Source organism: Zootoca vivipara, chromosome 6 (genome assembly GCF_963506605.1).
Source record: "Zootoca vivipara chromosome 6, rZooViv1.1, whole genome shotgun sequence".
Lineage (NCBI taxonomy): Eukaryota > Metazoa > Chordata > Lepidosauria > Squamata > Lacertidae > Zootoca > Zootoca vivipara.
This window is the reverse complement of record NC_083281.1, coordinates 7,189,119-7,208,560: the sequence shown is the minus strand read 5'-3', so window position 1 is coordinate 7,208,560 and position 19,442 is coordinate 7,189,119. Positions and strand designations below refer to the sequence as shown.

General features: G+C 49.2%; 1 protein-coding gene across 2 annotated transcripts in view; it reads left to right on the top strand.

Moving 5' to 3' along the window:
• The window catches only part of SH3GL1 (SH3 domain containing GRB2 like 1, endophilin A2), a 61,456-nt gene that overhangs the window by 27,826 nt on the left and 14,188 nt on the right, over positions 1-19,442 (top strand). For both annotated transcript variants that reach the window (XM_035118097.2, XM_035118096.2), the window contains exons 2-4: positions 13,094-13,162; positions 15,218-15,290; positions 18,226-18,369. In XM_035118097.2, coding sequence (XP_034973988.1) covers positions 13,094-13,162; positions 15,218-15,290; positions 18,226-18,369 — 286 coding nt within the window. The remainder of the gene's footprint in view (positions 1-13,093; positions 13,163-15,217; positions 15,291-18,225; positions 18,370-19,442) is intronic.

The following is a 19,442-nucleotide window of genomic DNA, read 5'->3' as shown; positions in this document are numbered from 1 at the left end:
TGCGGAATGCGTTATCTGAGTGGATGTAGCAAACGAGTAATTTCGTTGTTCCCGCAACGGGACGATGACAATAAAGATAACTTATCACAGGGATTCGAACCACCGACCTTCTGATCAGCAAGCCCTGGGCTCTGTGGTTTAACCCACAGCACCACCCGCGTCCCTTTAGCCTTGCCCAATTTTTGGTTCAGCGGAATGGAACGAAAGCATGTAGAATGCTTACTGGGGATTAGAGAACCCCTTTTGCAGTCTGAGGGCCACATCTCCTTCTGGACAGGCTTTTGGGGGCCACATGCCAGGGCTGGGCTGGGGCAGATTTCCACATTCAGGGGAAAGCACAAAGCGAGGCTGGTGAGGGGAGTGGCCTGGGGAGAGTGCCAAGGGCCAGGTAAAGAGATTTGGAGGGCCACATTTGACCCTGGGCCTGAGGTTCCCAGGGTTGCAGATAAAACTGTACTGAGCTTTAGTGTGACTCAGGGAAGTGCAGAATGGCTCTGTCAGGTGTGCAAACCCGGGGAACCGCAGGTGCCTTAAAAGCAGGATGTCCTAAAGAGGGCAAGAAGCAGGTGATAGCAACAAGGGGGCCACTGAGTATAAGCAGAGTTCATTTTCCTTCCTGGCGACCCATTGTAGCTGCCAGGGAATGTTGATTTTCCAGTTACGTTTTCTGAAAAAGGTTTTCACTGAAGCTGAGGTCTGGTTTTTAAGCAAACATCTTTTGACTTTTACGTCCTGAACAAATAGCAGCTGAGCTAGTTGATGTGGAGGGTGGAGTTGGGCAAAGCTGTAGTCCGATAAACACCTGTTCAGAAGTAAGCCACATTGAACTCTGTGGGTTGCAGTCAGGTTGAAGAAGGTTTGGAAACTGCGGATGGTGCAGAGTTGTTGACCCGGCACAAGAAGGTCTGGGCATATAACGCCAGCTCAATTACCTACGCCCCTTAATCCATTTATCGCTACTGCAAACGGCCGTCCAAAATGATCACAGGATTGGAACAGCCTCACAAACGAGGAAAGGATCACAATGGTTTGGCGCTGTTAATTATGGCAGGTGTGGAGAAAGTGGATAGATAAAAGGTTTTCTCTCCCCTTTTCATAATACTAGCACCCAGTGTTCGAAATTAGCTAGGCGCCAGGCGCCTTTTGCACCTGACTTTCAACCAAGTGAAGATGCCTGGGCACCAGAATTACGCCTGATATCTCCACCATCTGAAAGTGCACACATGGGGACAATTGTTTCTGGACTAATACCCCCATCCTGTAGAATTCTATCAGTTATATTTTATCTGCGCAATCGGAAGGAATTTCTGGAACCAAAATGCTTTTTCTGTGCAGCCTGAGCAGTCATCATTAAGAAAAAGAAGTCAGAATAGGCCAATAGATATATGAATTGTCCCTGGATCAAGTGACTTTCCTTCTTTTAAGTTCTCAAAGCTCTTAACCCAGCTCAAGATTGTAACTGAGAATCAAATCACAGCCAGTCCAGCCTTTGAAAAATGTGACTTTAGAGCCGTCTTGCCCCCAAATGGCAACTAGACATTCTGTTTTGGTGACTATAACCTTAGTTTGAGGAGCCATTTGACAATATCGCAAGGTGGTAAAGGTAAAGGACCCCTGGGCGGTTAAGTCCAGCCAAAGGGTTGCGGCACTCATCTCGCTTTCAGGCCAAGGGAGCTGGTGTTTGTCCACAGACAGCTTTCCAGGTCTTGCGGCCAGCAGGACTAAACTGCTTCTGGCTCAACAGGACGCTGTGATGGAAGCCAGAGCACACGAAAATGCCGTTTACCTTCCCACCGCAGTGGTACCTATTTATCTACTTGCGCAGGCATGCTTTCGAACTGCTAGGTTGGCAGGAGCTGGGACGGAGCAGTGGGAGCTCACCCTGTCACGGGGATTTGAACCACCAACCTTCTGATCAGCAAGCCCAAGAGGCTCAGTGGTTTAGACCCTTGCATGCAGGGTGGTATACAACTTCAAAAATCACGGTACTCGACTAAATACGACAAGAGCATCAGTTTCTGTTATACTGATGTTGACCTTTACATGTAAAAAATGCATTCCTCATTGAAGGGAGCGGGTGGGGTTATCCAATTCCACTTAACTCAGGCATAGGCAAACTCGGCCCTCCAGATTTTTTGGGACTACAATTCCCATCATCCCTGACCACTGGGTCCTGTTAGCTAGGGATCATGGGAGTTGTAGTCCCAAAACATCTGGAGGGCCGAGTTTGCCTGTGCCTGATTTAACTGCTGCAGCAGGCGGAATGCTAAAATTTGGCACGTGAGGCGTTCCAGGACTCCTGGCTTCCCCCAAAGGAGTTTTGGAAACAATGTTTTTATGCTCGAGAGTTGAGACGTGCAGTACAATTGAGATTGCAGCCAAGCGTTCTGGAGGAGACTGAGCCAAGCCGTCCAACAGCCTGGAATGCAGGAGTGGGTGGGGGCCATTCCCCCCCTTGACACACTTGGACTGTAGTCTGGTTGCAGGAGGCAAGGAGGAATGGAAGCTGTGCCTGTGGAATGCAGTCTGGGTTCTGCCAATGCGCAGGCCAGTTGAAAAGCAAAAGCAAAAAAAGCAAAAGCAGCCATGCTGGTACGTAATAAAACTATGGTCTAAACCACTGAGCCTCTTGGGCTTCCCGATCAGAAGGTTGGTGATTCGAATCCCCGCAACGGGTGCTCCTTCCAACCTAGCAGTTCGAAAGCAAGCCAGTGCAAGTAGATAAACAGGTATCACTGCAGTGGGAAGGTAAACAGCGTTTCCGTGCGCTCTGGTTTCTGTCACAGTGTCCCGTTGCGGCAGAAGCGGTTTAGTCCTGCTGGCCACGTGACCCGGAAAGCTGTCCGTGGACAAACACCAGCTCCCTTGGCCTGAAAGTGAGATGAGCGCTGCAACCTCGTAGTCACCCTTGATGGACTTAACCGTCCAGGGGTCCTTTACCTTTACACCTTTACTTAAACTCCAAAATCTACAACAGGGCAGCACCTTTCTTAGGGCCCAACCAAGTTTTCTAAATATTTGCGATGCATCTTATTTTTGTGGAGAGAGTACAACTTTCCATTTTTGCTCCCAAAACGGAAAGAAGCAGAAGTCCCAGCAAAGGAAGAACAGATACAAAAACTTATGGAACATGAAGAAATGGCGAAACTTACTGGGAGAATAGGGATGCGGGTGGCGCCGTGGGTTAAACCACAGAGCTTAGGGCTTGCTGATCAGAAGGTTGGCGGTTCGAATCCCTGCGATGGGGTGAGCTCCCGTTGTTCGGTCCCAGCTCCTGCCAACCTAGCAGTTCGAAAGCACGTCAAAGTGCAAGTAGATAAATAGGTTCTTCCTCTGGCGGGAAGGTAAATGGTGTTTCCATGCGCTGCTCTGGTTCTCCAGAAGTGGCTTTGTCATGCTGGCCACATGACCTGGAAGCTGTACGCCGGCTCCTTCGGCCAATAATGCGAGATGAGCGTCCAACCCCAGAGTCGGTCACGACTGGACCTAATGGTCAGGGGTCCCTTTACCTTTACTGGAAGAATAAGAAATCAAGATAACATTTTTTAAAAAAATAAAGAATGGAAATGGTTTATTGAATATTTACAGGTAAATTGTAAACAGATTAAAACATTGGCAGGATCATTGGCATAACCTGCAGTTTCATATATTTAAAGTATATATTTAAAGAAGATGAGCAAATGAGGAAATTAATTTGGGTATGCAGAAGATATTAAAAAACAAATTTAAGGAACCGCAGAAAGGGGGAAGGAAGTCAAGTTTTGAAATGTCAAAATGATTGTAAAATTAGTGAAACGCATAAACTTGAAAAGTATAATTTTAAAAAATAAATAATATTTGCCCTGCAACCGTAAACTTTCGCAGCGAACATTTTCAAGCACTTTGTTTTTTCTCTGTAGCAACAAACTGGGTGCTAATTGCAGATATTCCGCAGATTCTGTAGTTTCAGAGTTGGTGTGTGTGTGTGTGTGTTTACTAAATAAAAGTAAAATAAACCTGCTTAATTAGATCCCTGTCTGAAGCGGTGTGTGTGTGTGTGTGTGTGTGTGTGTGTCTGGCCTGCCTGCCAGGTGAGACTAAGCAAGTTTGGCAACCAAACCTGCCATCCGTACTTGGCGTTTTGGAGTGGGGAAGCTGAAGCCACAACAGCAAATGGGGAGGCTTTTGGCAAGCGAGACTTCCTGTCCTTGCTGATTAGCTGGGGACTCCATAGCACAGCAGATACCTGCTCCAATGCAGGGCTTCCTTTAAACGCCGACTGATGCTTACAGCAAACTCTGCAGGAAAACGCTTCCTTTGCACACGCAGATTTATTTCAGTGGCGTAGGCAAAGGAAGCAAGGTTTGCAGCACCCACCAGCAAGGTGATTCCAAACTCCTCATGGCAGGAGGTGGACTGAAGCAGCTGCCGTGGGTGGTGGGATCGTGCGCGGCCGCAACTGCCCTCCCCACACGACCCTAGTATAAATGAGGTGGTGACTTGGAAAATGCAACTAATCCAAAATGTTGCAGCTAGACTGGTGACTGGGGGCAGCCAACGGGACCATATAACACAGGTCCTAAAGGATCTACACCAGGGGTCAGCAAGGTTTACCGGCCAGAGCCGGATCGCTCCCACGGAGATCATCCATGGGCTGGACTGGTGCAGTGTGACGCCGAAAATCGTGACTGCACATGTCCGCGGCGCCGGAAATGGCTTCTGCGCAGGCGCAATTTTCGGCGTCTGGACATGCACAGATGCGCGTCTGATATCTGCATGTATGCAGACGTAATTTCTGGTGCTGCTCAGTAAGTTGCTGTGCTGCGCCGGTTTAGCGCAGCGAGCAGGGGACTCGCCGAGCAGGTGGCTTGGTTTGGGGGCGGCTTGTGGGTGGTACAACGGTCTTCGTGGACCGCATCCGGCCCATGGACCGCACTTTGCCTACCCCGATCTACACCATGGGTAAGCAAACTAAGGCCCGAGGGCTGGATCCGGCCCAATCGCCTTCTAAATCCGGCCCGCAGACGGTCTGGGAATCAGTGTGTTTTTACATGAATAGAATGTGTGCTTTTATTTAAAATGCATCTCTGGGTTATTTGTGGGGCATAGGAATTCATTCATTTCTCCCTCCCCCCCCCAAAAATAGTCCGCCCCCCCACAAGTTATGAGGGACAGTGGACTGGCCCCCTGCTGAAAAAGTTTGCTGACCCCTGATCTGCACTGACTTCCAAAATGTTTCTGAGCGCCATTCAAAGTGTTGGTGCTGACCTTTGAAGCCCTAAACTGCCTCGGTCCAGTATACCTGAAGGAGCATCTCCACCCTCATCGCTCAGCCCGGACACGGAGGTCCAGCTCCAAGGGTCTTCTAGCCATTCCCTCCCTGCAAGAAGTGAGGTTACAGGGAACCAGGCAGAGGGCCTTCTCGGTGGTAGCGCCCACCCTGTGGAACACCCTCCCATTAGATGTCAAGCAGATAAACAACGATACAACTTTCTGAAGGCAGCCCTGTTCTGGGAAGCTTTTAATGTTGTTTCATTATACTTTTTATGTTCTGTTGGAAGCTGCCTAGAGTGGCTGGGGCAGGGTACAAGTAACAAATGGTGGTGGTTCTTGTTGTTTTGCCTCAGGCAATGAAACAGGCTGGGCTTCCCAATGCCTCATATTATAGGTACCTTTTGCCCATGTTGCTTCGCTTGTAAATAGAGATGTGAAAGCTTGGAAATCCCCCAGAAAAAACCCACACACCCCTCATTTTTCCTCCCTCTTCCCCGAGCCCTCACACCTCTATTTTCAGTGTGCCACGCTCATAGATGGCACTGAGTAAATAAATGATCACGATGAGCCGTGCTAAGGGTTTTTTCTTTCTTTACATTCTCAAAGGTGTGGGCGTCTCTTTTGCACATCTCTAGGGAGCAGGCTTGGGGCTGGGAGAACCCAAGGGTTCCCAAAAAGCTCTGAGCTCTCCCGGTTCCTCTTGCAGCACTGAAAGCAATATGGTTCCGTGTTCTGCAGGGCAAAGATTTCAGTCTTTGGCCTATTGAGGCTCCTTAGGAGTGCAGAAAGCTGCCTTGACACTAAATCAGTCTATTGGTCCATCTAGGTAAAGGTAAAAAGGTTAAGTCTAGTCAAAGGCGACTATGGGGTTGTGGCGCTCATCTCGCTTTCAGGCCGAGGGAGCCGGCGTTTGTCTGCAGCAGCTTTCCGGGTCATGTGGCCAGCAAGACCATACCGCTTCTGGCGCAACACAACACCGTGACGGAAACCAGAGCGCACGGAAATGCCATTTACCTCCCCTCCACAGCGGTACCTATTAATCTACTTGCCCTGGCGTGCTTTTGAACTGCTAGGTTGGCGGGAGCTGGGACAGAGCAACGGGAGCTCACCCCTTGTGCACATTCGAACCGCCAACCTTCTGATCGGCAAGCCGAAGAGGCTCAGTGGTTTAGACCACAGCGTCTAGCTCGGTCTTATCTATAGTGGGTCTCCAGAGTTCCATGCCAGAGTTCCAGGGATCGTGGTGTGCCCTGAGCTCCGGGCTCCGGGGGAAAAAGCTAGAGCACTTTGCACCGGGCGTAACTAGTTCAAAGTGAAAGTGCCAAAGGGAGAAAGTTGCACACAAACGTGCAGATCAGCCTAATATTTATCTGCGGTCCCGCGGTGCGTTGTGTGCCCAAGTGAGTCATTTGTCGAAACTTCATGATAGCAGGATGTTTGTCTGTGTGGTGGGTTTTTTTAGGTAAGGCATGTGTGCCACAGTTAGAAACTCAGATATATCGGCTAATCACCAAATGCCACCTTGAACCTGGGTCAGAGTCACCGCGCAACAGAATGTCTGGGCGCCATCTCTTCCCCTTTCAATGGTGCTTATTATTATTTTAGTTATAACTATCATTAACTTTTCTCTATGCCACTGTATGTTTTAAAGAAAAGGTCTCAAGGCGGTTTGCAACACCTTAAAACGTCCAATAAAACAATCCAGAATAAAACAAATTCAAGCTTGAAGGAATATATTTCAGATCCTTCTCTAAGTGACGTTTGACTTTCCACATATTTATTTACCTACTTGATTTATAGAGCTGCCCCAGAGCAGGAGGACTCTAGGAAGCCAGGGTGGTGTAGTGGTTAGAGTGTCGGACCAGGACCTGGGAGATCAGGGTTCAAATCCCTGATCTGTCATGAAGCTCTTGGCCTACCTCACAGGGTCGTTGTAGAGATTAACTGAGGAGGTGTGGTGAACCATGTGCTCCTTGGAGAAAAAGGTGGGAGATAAATTATTGCTCTTCTGCTCACCTGCTTAAGAAAGCTGGAGGGGCCAGCCAGATGAAGACGTCTGTCGCCAACCTGGCATCCAGAGATCTCCACATGGCCACAGTTGGGCAAAACGCGCCTGGGGAATTTCTATCACTGATGTGTGCAGCTCTTGTGTCACAGATCTGTGCATGCGTGGATGTTGCCCTTCCTCCTCTTTTCAGGATCCCTTCTCAGGAAGGGCCTTGCCACTGAGTATCGGGGCTGAATGCTTCATCTTAGAACGGTAGAGTTGGAAAGGGACCGCGAGGCTCATCTAGTCCAGCCCCCAGCAACGGAGGAATATTTCACTCAGTGTGGGGCTTGAACACATGACCCTGAGATGAAGAGTATTGTGCTCCGCAGGCAGAGACTCTGCAGGCAGCCTCCCCTCCAAGTGCAATGCTTTTCCCATAGAAGCGGGTGACCCTCCAGAGATGACCTTGCCGGTGGTGGTAGAAGGAAGGAAGGAAGGAAGGAGGGGAATTGTCATCCTGGTGGGGACAATATCCGAAGGAGCAGCACCTGCCCTCCCGCTGACCTGCTTGTGCACTGGAACAAACAGATGTCATCTTACAGAGAAGAGCTTTAACTGTAGAGAAGGACCTCTATCTACAGTGGTGCCGTCCCATCCATGGAATAACTTCCCCGCGGAGGCTCGCGTTTTTGGCACCTTGCCGAGACCTTTCTTTAATTGAGCTTTAAAACTCCGGCGGCCTTCACCCCCTTGTTTTTATAGGCTCTGCTAGAGCAATGTTTATTCTGTATTCCTTGCAACGATGGTTGTGTTCTTGGAGGAGGGCGGCAGAGAGGAAGGTGCAGAGACGGAAACGAGGGGGGGGGGGGACACCTACCAAGCTACATTTTTCTTTTTTGAAATCATTTTTATTTGATTTTGCCAAATACATATCTGTATCCATATATAGAGATTTCTTTGAATCTCGAGACTCCCCCCCCCATCCCCTTCACGGGTCCTATTGCTAACATTTAAAACTGCATATTATTCCGTAGCCTATATTTTATATCAATCCATATTGTCCATAGGGACCCAGGTGGCACTGTGGTTAAACTACTGAGCCTAGGGCTTGCTGATCAGAAGGTTGGCGGTTCGAATCCCTGTGACAGGGTGAGCTCCTGTTGCTTGGTCCCAGCTCCTGCCAACCTAGCAGTTCGAAAGGACGTCAAAATGCAAGTAGATAAATAGGAACCACTACAGTGGGAAGGTAAACGGCGTTTCCATGTGCTGCTCTGGTTTGCCAGAAGCAGCTTTGTCATGCTGGCCACATGACCTGGAAGCTATACGCCAGCTCCCTCGGCCAATAATGCGAGATGAGCATGCAACCCCACAGTCGGTCACGACTGGACCTAATGGTCAGGGGTCCCTTTACCTTTATATTGTCCATAATGTTTGTTGCATTACAAGTGAGATTAAAATCCTGCCAATGTTTTCATCTTCTTGCAGTGGTTCCCTAGGTAGATGCTAATCCCCCCCATTCTTTTTTAACGTTTTTGTCCTTACCAAGCTACAACATTTTTCTGATCAGATCCCCAGCCCTTTTCGAAGGAAGGAAGAGAGGGAAAGGAAAGAAAGAATGAAAGAAAGAGAAAACCCAAGTTAGGTTGGCATCCATCTGTCTTGGAAGACAATGGAGGAATGCACTTTTGGGAGTGAAGTCAAACTGAAGGATGGTTGCCGCTCCTGCTGTGGCTTTAGAGACCGTTGTGGGAGAGACATGTCTTCTTGCCGCCAGGACCAGTGTTAGAAATTAGCCAGGCGCCTTTTGCTCCTGGCGTGGGCCCAGTTGGGACTACATGGGAGATTACTGGGCACCAGGTTGGCAACCTCAGTTTACAAACCTCTGCCTTAGTCCATAGCTAATGCCATTTCCTTTTCCGCTGGGTGTGTCTCTCCTTCTCACGTACTGGGACAAGCGAATTGTTGTAAGAGCAAGTTGCAGTCGAGCGACGCAGTTGAGATTATAGGATCGTAGCATCGGAAGGGATCCCTAGGAGCATCTAGTGTTCAACCCGTCTGGTGAATGGACATTCTGTTGCGGTGAACTCATTGCTGTCAAAACAAAACAAAACAAAATCCTTCCAGTAGCACCTTAGAGACCAACTAAGTTTGTCATAGGTATGAGCTTTCGTGTGCATGCACACTTCTTCAGATACACTGAAAGAGAAGTCACCAGACCCTTATGTATAGTTAGAGGGTGGGGAGGGGGTGTTACTCAGAAGGGTGGTGGGAATGGGTGATTGGCTGATAGGAGCGGTAAACCTGTTGATGACTGTTAACGACTGCAATTGGTCTTGCAGGAAAAAGCAAGGGCTGAGGTGCTAAAGAAAGCTTGATCATGTATCATGAGATAAGAATCCAGTGTCCTTATTCAGACCAGGTCTCTCCATGGTTTTAAGCTTGGTAATGAGTTGCAAACCAGCAACTTCTCTTTCCAGTCTGTTTCTGAAATTTTTCTGTAATAAGACAGCTGCTTTGAGATCTTGTATAGAATGTTCTGTTTCAGTGTATCTGAACATGAAAGCTCATACCAATGACAAACTTAGTTGGTCTCTTAAGGTGCTACTGGAAGGATTTTTTTAAAAAATTTTTTTACTACGTCAGGCCAACACGGCTACCTACCAGTAACTCATAGCTGTCACGTTCTCCCTTTTTAAAAAGGGAAATTCCCTTATGCTGAATAGGCTTCCTCGCGAGAAAAGGGAAAACTTGACAGCTGTGGGTGAACTAGATTTAAGGTGCCCACTTGGGCACCTAGCTTATACACCCGAGTTTCCAACACTGGCTGGGGCAGATGAGTGTGCCCAGTTACGCAGCACCGTGCTGTTTCTTTCTCTCTGTGCTCCTCCTGTCGCTGCTACGGATACAGGACTTGACTGCCTGTCTCCCGGCACCGCTGTCTTTTGCAAGGGATTCCGCCAGCCTTCATGTCATGTTTGGAAACGTCTTTGTTGCACAGACTTTAAACGCCTGCGTTGGTGAAGATTTAACCCATGCCCAATTGCGTTACATCACTGCCTCCCCGCAACATCTCGGCCAAGGCTCACAGCTCTCCGTCCCACCCAGAGAAGAGAGAAAATGCTCTTGGCTGACTCAATTCACACCCTTTCCTTTCTTCCTCTCTCTCTCTGTCAAAGATACACCCAATTTTTTTTATTCAGGTCAGTAAGGCAGTGGTTTTCAACCCGTGTGCCGTGGCACCCTGGGGTGCCTTGAAGAATGGTCAGGGGCACACTGGCCTCTGTCCCTCTTCCCTTCCCTCCCTCCTCTGATGCCCTCTGGTGTCTCTCTGCCTCCCAAAGGCTTGCATGGCTGTTTGTTGCAGCAGCCCTGGCTACAAGCTCCCCAGGCGAATAGTGCCTATGGGGCTGGCCAAGGAGTGCTTCCCAGACCCCTGTGGGGCAGTAGGAGGAGGCAGCTCTCTTTGGGGCTGGGGGTGCAGCTCAGAGACCAGGGACGGTGACAGCAGCTGCCCAGAGGACTCCCAAGGAGAGGGGAGAAGAGAGGAGGCTGAGGGAGGGTGTTCATAAAGGGGTGAGGGGCTGCCGTCTCTGCAGGCAAGGGGTAGCACAATTGGACTCCTGAGCCCCACAGGGGTGCCGCAGAAAGAATGCAGTTGCTCAAAGGAGCCATGGACCCCAAAAGGTTGAAAACCTCCGCAGTAAGGGACTGCAGCCGGCTTTCCATCAGTAAGCAAGGAAGTAACTCCTGTTGTTTTGACCATAAGTCATAATGCAACTTACCACTTCATTAAATGCACACTCCAAACACACAGCCTGTTAAAGCAGGCAGCTTTTTGCCATGCATTCGCCTGTGTGTGTTCTCTTGTGTGTGTTGCCTCTGGAGACCTGTTGGGCCTTGAAGCTCAAATATCCTACCGGTACTTGTTGGAGAGAATAATAAATCAAACCATTCCCGTTCCACTCTGTGTGCGCTGTGATTTTATTTTTTAACGTACAGTCGTACCTCGGGTTACGACCACCTCGGTTTGCGAACAGTTCGGGTTACGAACTGCGCAAACCCGGAAGTGTTTCCGCCGCCCGCGTGCGCGCATGCGCAAAATGGCGGCGCCCATCGCGTTCGGTTTGCGAACTATTCGGGTTACGAACTGCGATCCGGAACTGATCGCGTTCGTAACCCGAGGTATTACTGTATATTTCATACCTACAGCACAGCACCTTGGAACTTTCTGGATGCTAAGAAATAATGCCAAGGACCGTTTGGAATAATTGGAACTGAACATTGAATGTAACGTGGATTCTGTAAAGGGATGAACGCGAACTGGAATCACTTCCATTTTGGACATCTTGAAACTGAACTGTTGTTGTTGTTGTTTAGTCGTTTAGTCGTGTCCGACTCTTCGTGACCCCATGGACCATAGCACGCCAGGCACTCCTGTCTTGCACTGCCTCCCGCAGTTTGGTCAAACTCATGTTCGTAGCTTCGAGAACACTGTCCAACCATCTTGTCCTCTGACGTCCCCTTCTCCTAGTGCCCTCAATCTTTCCCAACATCAGGGTCTTTTCCAAGGATTCTTCTCTTCTCATGAGGTGGCCAAAGTATTGGAGCCTCAGCTTCACGATCTGTCCTTCCAGGGAGCACTCAGGGCTGATTTCCTTAAGAATGGATAGGTTTGATCTTCTTGCAGTCCATGGGACTCTCAAGAGTCCCTTCCAGCACCACAATTCAAAAGCAGAAACTGAACTAGTTCCTTTAAAAATGTGCTCTCTAGGCTCTGTCACTAGCAAGCTTCCTTGCTTTCACTTAGCCAGCATATTTGTAATCTGTTCTTTCCTAAGTGAAACTTGGTTGTGCTTGGAATAAGGGTGTGAATCATAGAATCGTGGAGTTGGAAGGGACCCCCAGGTCGAGTCCCACTAAAGCATCCATGACAGATGGCCATCCATTAAATGTGTTGCTTTTTAGTTGTTGAAATAAATAAAACAATTTAAAAAACTGTCCAGTAGCACCTTAGATACCAACTAAGTTTGTTCTGGGTATAAGCTTCCGTGTGCATGTACACTTCTTCAGATACCATGCACATGAAAGCTTATACCCAGAACACACTTAGTTGGTCTCTAAAGCAGGCATCTCCAAAATTCGGCCCTCCAGATGTTTTGGACTACAATTCCCATCATCCCTGACCACTGGTCCTGTTAGCTAGGGATCATGGGAATTAGAATCATAGAATCATAGAGTTGGAAGAGACCACAAGGGCCATCCAGTCCAACCCCCTGCCAAGCAGGAAACACCATCAAAGCATTTCTGACATATGCCTGTCAAGCCTCTGCTTAAAGACCTCCAAAGAAGGAGACTCCACCACACTCCTTGGTAGCAAATTCCACTGCCGAACAGCTCTTACTGTCAGGAAGTTCTTCCTAATGTTTAGGTGGAATCTTCTTTCTTGTAGTTTGAATCCGTTGCTCCGTGTCCGCTTCTCTGGAGCAGCAGAAAACAATCTTTCCTCCTCCTCCATATGTCATCCTTTCATATATTTGAACATGGCTATCATGTTCTAAATATATTGTAGGCCAAAACATCCAGAGGGCCGCAGTTTGGGGATGCCTGCTCTAAAGTGTTACTGGGCAATTTTTAAAAATTTTTAATTTATTCCAACTGCGTCAGACCAACCTATTTTTAGTTTTATGGAGAAAAAAAATCCTCAATAAAGGAGCAAGATAATTGAAAGGTACCCAATCTGTTTCACCTGCAAAAAAAAGAAAGAAAAGAAAAGTTAACTGTTCAGAAATAGTCTGTTAGCTGAGCAGCTGCCTATTGAAACGTGCTTTGTGTTTGTTGTTTTCTTTAAAGATGGTCAGCGAGAAGGTTGGAGGAGCCGAGGGCACCAAGCTGGATGAAGACTTCAAGGAAATGGAAAAGGTGAGTAGAGGGGAAGCAACGTTGCACATGGGTGCAATGTGGGGGTGGCAACATTCATGCCTATGCTCTGGTAACCTCAAGGTTAGATTATTGCAATGCGTTTACGTAGGGCTGCTTCTGAAGACTTCGCCTGGCGCAGAATTCAGCGGCCAGGTTGCTCACCAGGGCAAGACAGTTTGAGCATCTTAAACTGATCCTGGTCCAACTGCACTGGCTACAAATTAGTTTCTGGGCCCAATTCAAAGTGCTGGTTTTGACCTATGAAGCCTTAAATGACTCAGGACCTCAATACCTCAATGACCACCTCTTTCCATACGAACCTACCTGGACCCTGAGATAATCTTCTGAGGACCTTCTCCATGTGCCTTCTCCTCGAGATGTCCAGAGGGTGGCAACACGAGAACGGGGCCTTCTCTGCAGTGGCTCCCCGTCAGTGGAATGCTCTCCCCAGGAAAGTTCGCCTAGCGCCTTCATTATACACCTTTAGGTGCTGGGCAAAAACGTTCCTTTTTAATCAGGCCTTTGCTTGACCTGATGGACATCCTTATACCCTTTTAAAATGTGGCTCTTTGGGGGAGTGTTATTGGATTACTTGCTTTTATTTTTGTTTTATATACTGTGATCTTTTTATGTGAGACCTCCGGGTATAGGGCGGTATATAAATTCAATCATCATCATCACCATCATTATACATGAAATGAGTCCTCTGGCAACTGGGCTCAACTTCAGGCTGGCCCACATCAAGGTTGGGGAACTCCCACCATCCCTAGCTAGCAGGGCCAGTGGTCAGGGATAATAGGAATTGTAGTGTAATGATATCTGGTGAGAAAGGCTGGTACAGACCTTCCCCAAACTGATGGAGGGCACTCCTTTGGGAATGTGCTGGTCCAAGGGTAATCCAAGAGGCGAGGTCCAGGGCCGGTCCGAAGCCTAAGGAATCAACGAGGGGTCAGCCCAATGAAGCTGAGTCAGGGTGCAGGGCAGGAAACTAGGCAAGGTCAGGAACAGGAACACAGGCAGAATCTGGCAAACAGCAATGTTGCTCCCGCAACCTGGGGGGTGGGGTCTGGCCGCCTTTTACCTCTGACGGGGTAATGGCCGGTCCTGATCCCCCGACGACTCACCACCCTGTCCTGCCTGAAGGCGAGCACTCCTCCTGCGAATACTCAGGTCTCTCCTTCTCTCAGACCTGAGTCTCTGCAGCTCGGGAGACGCCAGTGGGTTACTAGACCCAGGAGCTGCCTCAGCCTTTCCTGACTCTGCCAGTAGTGGGCTAGCTGTCGGTGATGACCTAGCTGATGGCAACGAGGTATTCCTCGCATCTGGAGCCAGGACAGACTCAGGCTCCCGACTCGGCCCAGCTGGTGCTTGTTGCAAGGGAATCTGTGCAGACTGAGGCTCCTCAGAATCAGGCCCCAGACTTGGTTCAGCCGATGCCCGAGGCAGAGGATCCGGTGCAGACTGAGACTCCTCTGGTTCCGACCCCGAGTCCCAGGCCATCCCAGGGAAGGCTGTTCTAGGTCCTACATACCATGCGCCGGTGGCGCTGTGGTCTAAACCAAGCCTCTTGGGCTTGCCAATCGGAAGGTTGGCGGTTCGAATCCCCACAACGGGGTGAGCACCCGTTGCTCTGTCCCAGCTCCTGCCAACCTAGCAGTTCTAAAACACACCAGTGGAAGTAGATGAATAGGTACCACTGCGGCAGGAAGGTACTGTAAATGGCATTTCTGTGCGCTCTGGCTTCTGTCACGGTGTCCCGTTGTGCCAGAAGCGGTTTACTCCTGCTGGCCACGTGACCCGGAAAGCTGTCTGCGGACAAACGGCGGCTCCCACGGCCTGAAAGCGAAATAAGCGCCACAACCCCATAGTCCCCTTTGACTGGACTTAACTGTCCAGGGGTCCTTTACCTTTACCTTTTTTTTGTAACAATGTTCTGGATTTGCATTTCCACTGAAAGTGGTTAATCTTCTCCAGCCATTGGAGTCAACTGTGGCCTGCTGCTACTTCTGCTTCTGCTGCTTTTGTATTGTCAATGCATTGCTTCCATTTCTACAGAAAGTGGATCTCACCAGCAAGGCCGTTACAGAAGTCTTGGCTAGGACTACGGAATACCTTCAACCCAACCCTGGTAAGGCCCTTTGCCATGGCTAAGTGGCAGCTGAGCTTTTTTCTTCTTCTTCATTTTGCAAATTTTGTCTTGAATTGTTAAAAAAAAGCATTTGCTTTCCGAAACGAATTCTGCTTCCTTCATTGAGGCCTTCTTGGACTCCAAATCCCAGCAGCCAGTGCTAGGGAATGATGGGAGCTGGAGTCCAACAACATCAGGCATAGGCAAACTCGGCCCTCCGGATGTTTTGGGACTACAACTCCCATCATGCCCAGCTAACAGGACCAGTGGTCAGGGATGATGGGAATTGTAGTCCCAAAACATCTGGGGGGGGGGGCGAGTTTGCCTATGTCTGAACAACATCCACAGCCCCCATTCCCCAGCACCGCAGAGTAAAAAAGAAGAAGAAGAAGACAGCACGTAAAACAGCTTGTGGACTGTTTGTTGCTAGACGAGAGGCGCTGCTCTTCCAGCAGAACCGAAAGATGTGATTTTGATGTGGAACATCTGCATGGGAATTTTGGCACTTAGCTCGGGTGGAAAAAGCAGCACAACCCATTCCTGCAGCCAGAAAGGGACTGGTGGTTTGGTTTCGCTTAACATTGCTCGATGCAACGTGAATTCTTCTGGCATGATAGAGTCCCTTGCATCTTATTCTGTAGCTGGTGCTATCCCCCCCCCCCCGCATTTCTTCACTGATATTACTGTCTCCGACTCTTTTTTTGTTTTTGCTTAGACCTGTGTGTGTGTTTTTTTTCTTACTTGATCTGTATTTTGTAGTCACGGGGGAGAAATAGTTTGTTGTTGTTGCTTTTCAGTGATCAGATTCTGGTTTAATAAGCTAGCTCAGGCATCCCCAAACTGCGGCCCTCCAGATGTTTTGGCCTACAACTCCCATGATCCCTAGCTAACAGGACCAGCAGTCAGGGATGATGGGAATTGTAGTCCAAAACATCTGGAGGGCCGAAGTTTGGGGATGCCTGAGCTAGGATGTGCTTGGGCTGTGTGAGCTCTCGCACCCTGCCCCTATTTTATTTATTTGTGCCGGTGGCTCTTACATCGCCTCACATTCCAAAGGAAATCTCTTAAGCGGCTTGCGACATCCTAAAAATATCGGAAATGAAAAGCCAGATACCAGAACTGCAGTGGGAGGGGAAATCCACATTTCAGAGCAGCCAAGGGAACACTTTTAAGACACCCAACTGAGCAGGCTCTTCAGAACGGGCGCTATTTAAAGCTTCCCCCTCTCCCACCTTTTCAAAGTCAGAAGACCCTCATGGCCCAGAAATATGGGACAGCGCCTCTCTTCTGCCTGCAGGGAGGACTCAAATTTAAGAAAATGGGGGGGAGATGGCACAGAGGAGTTGTTGAGCTTTTTTTTTTGCAGAGGATTGCCCAGAGTTGTTGAGCTTTTTTAGGGGGGATTGTCAAAAATAGCTCACCCGCAGCAGAAGCTGCCAATCACCCGCCCAACTGCCGGAGCATCAGCCAATCAATACCACCCATTGAAGCAGCAACCAATAACACGCACAATAGCAGCTGACAGCCTCAGCAGCAGCCAATCAAACATCCACCCATGTTTTGTAGTCCGAAAACAGCCAGAAACCCAAGTTTGGGAAGCCCCAATCTACAATGACTGGCAGTGGCTCAACAGGGTTTCAGACAGAATCCCCCCCCCAGCCCTACCAGGATATGCTGAGGCGTCATGGGCTGGTTGGGCGCAGAGGAATGGGAGGGAGAACCAGCTGGGGAACCCCCAAGGGAAGAAGGCTCAGAGCAGGGGGGTGGGGGGTGGGACAACGATGAGTGGTCAGAGGGAGAAGGCTGGGAGGAGAAGGCGCCGGAAGCTGAAGAGGTAAAAGGGTTTAGTGAGCAGGAGTGGGCTGTGGCAGAGCGAGGTCCAGAATCAGAGGCAGGAGAGGAGGGAGGCCAAGAGGCGGAGATGAGTCCAGCTGGGTAAGAGTCACAAGTGTCTCCTCCCCCTCCTGCAGTGACAAGCTACCCTTCCCAGAACCAGAAGAGGGCTGAAACGGGTGGAGCAGCGGCAGGCTGCACGCAGGCACAGTCTCTGATTGCTTGGGGGAAGCCTTGGAGAGGAGGGGACTTAGATGGCTATGGGGAGGTGGGGACTTTCAGCCTCGGCAACTGATTCACGGGGTAAGAGATACCGGGGATGAGCTGCTGTGCCCATTAGACCTGACACCCAGTTCAGAGTTAACTTCCAACTTTGAACTGGTGGCTTGCTCTTCGACATGGAGTGGAGGACTTGAACCTGAGACTTTCTGCACGCTAGACAGATATTCTGTCACTGAGCTGTAGGCCTTCTTCCCAAAATAAAGCCTTCGTGGTTCCGAATGAGTGCATGATTTTGGGAGCACAGGAAGATGCTTGAGAATCGAGTCGAGGCCACTGGCCTGTCCAGCCCAATATTGTCTGCACTGACTGTGGCATTCCAGGGTTTCAGGAAGAGAAGGGGTCTTCCCCACCCCCCACTTGCTCACCTGTCCCTTTGAGCTGAAGGTAGCTTTCCACACGCACTGTGCTCTCTGCTGCTGAGCCAGCCGGCACGACAGTCCTTGCATCCTGCTCCCGATTCTTGGCACTCGGGTTGCATTCCAGCAGGCTTCCCGTAACCACTTCTGCAAAGAGGACCCCAGGGATTAATTGGGATCTTTGCCAGAAGATCAGGGAGTCCGTAGCTTTTGCACACACACACCCCTCTCACTTCTGGCAAGTCCCGGGCTGAACTATTTTCTGCCTGTGATCCTGGAAAAACGACCATTACCTGATATTTCTGGGTTGTTCTAAGACAATAGATTTTTTAATTTTTATTGGCCGACGAGGCTGCCTCCCCTCAGTTTCCCTCCCCTTCTTAATTATTGGCAATCGACTTGACTTGTTGGCAAGACGGTCTGATGGAAACTCTCGTGTGGCTGCCGTCTCTTTTCTACACCAGCATCCCGGGCCAAGCTGACCATGTTGAACACCGTGTCCAAGATCCGGGGGCAAGTGAAGAACCCAGGCTACCCGCAGTCGGAAGGCCTTCTCGGAGAGTCCATGATCCGTTACGGCAAGGAGCTGGGCGAAGACTCCAATTTCGGTGAGGACCCCTACCCATATTATTATTATTGTTATTATTAGCTTGCTTGGTTGGCATCCGTCTGTGTCTCAGGTGACCATGGAAGAGGGTACTTTAACCATTGGAGAGTTACAGCGCCCCCTGTGACCATAGAGACCAATACAGGAGAGACATGTTTTGTTGCAGCTGGGGCAGAGAGAGGCGTCCTCTACCTGGGACCTTCCACATGCAAAGCAGGCGCTGTGTCGCTGAACGGTGGCCTGTCCAGTCTCACCCTTGTGGGTTTTGCACAGCCTTGTCCGGACTGCTTTGCTTTCTTGCTTTCCGTTTATTTCCTTTTATTTATTTTATGTTTAAAAGATGTTTCATTGGGTTTTTTTAGAATAGCTTTTATTTGATTTTACAAATCCATTCACACTCCTAATCACGAAAAATAAAAATTGCACAAGATTCTTTCGAATCTCAAAACGTCCCTCCTCCCTTCTGTGGGTTCTTCAAGGAACTTTTAAAAGTGCATATTATAAGTCCTTCTTATTTACAGTCCACCATTGTATCCAAAGTCTATGTATCATTGCAAGAGTTATTTTGTTGTTGTTTAGTCGTTTAGTCGTGTCCGACTTTTCGTGACCCCATGGACCATAGCACGCCAGGCACTCCTGTCTTGCACTGCCTCCCGCAGTTTGGTCAAACTCATGTTCGTAGCTTCGAGAACACTGTCCAACCATCTCGTCCTCTGTCGTCCCCTTCTCCTAGTGCCCTCCATCTTTCCCAACATCAAGGTCTTTTCCAGGGAGTCTTCTCTTCTCATGAGGTGGCCAAAGTATTGGAGCCTCAGCTTCACGATCTGCCCTTCCAGTGAGCGCTCAGGGCTGATTTCCTTCAGAATGGAGAGGTTTGATCTTCTTGCAGTCCATGGGACTCTCAAGAGTCTCCTCCAGCACCATAATTCAAAAGCATCAATCAGTTATTTAAAACCTGCCAAAGAGTGTTTACAGTGGCCTTTCAGATATGATATAAATTTGTCCCATTCTTTTGATCCTCCTGATTTCTGATTTTCCTGGTTAATCTTGCCATCTCTGCGTAATCCAGTAGTT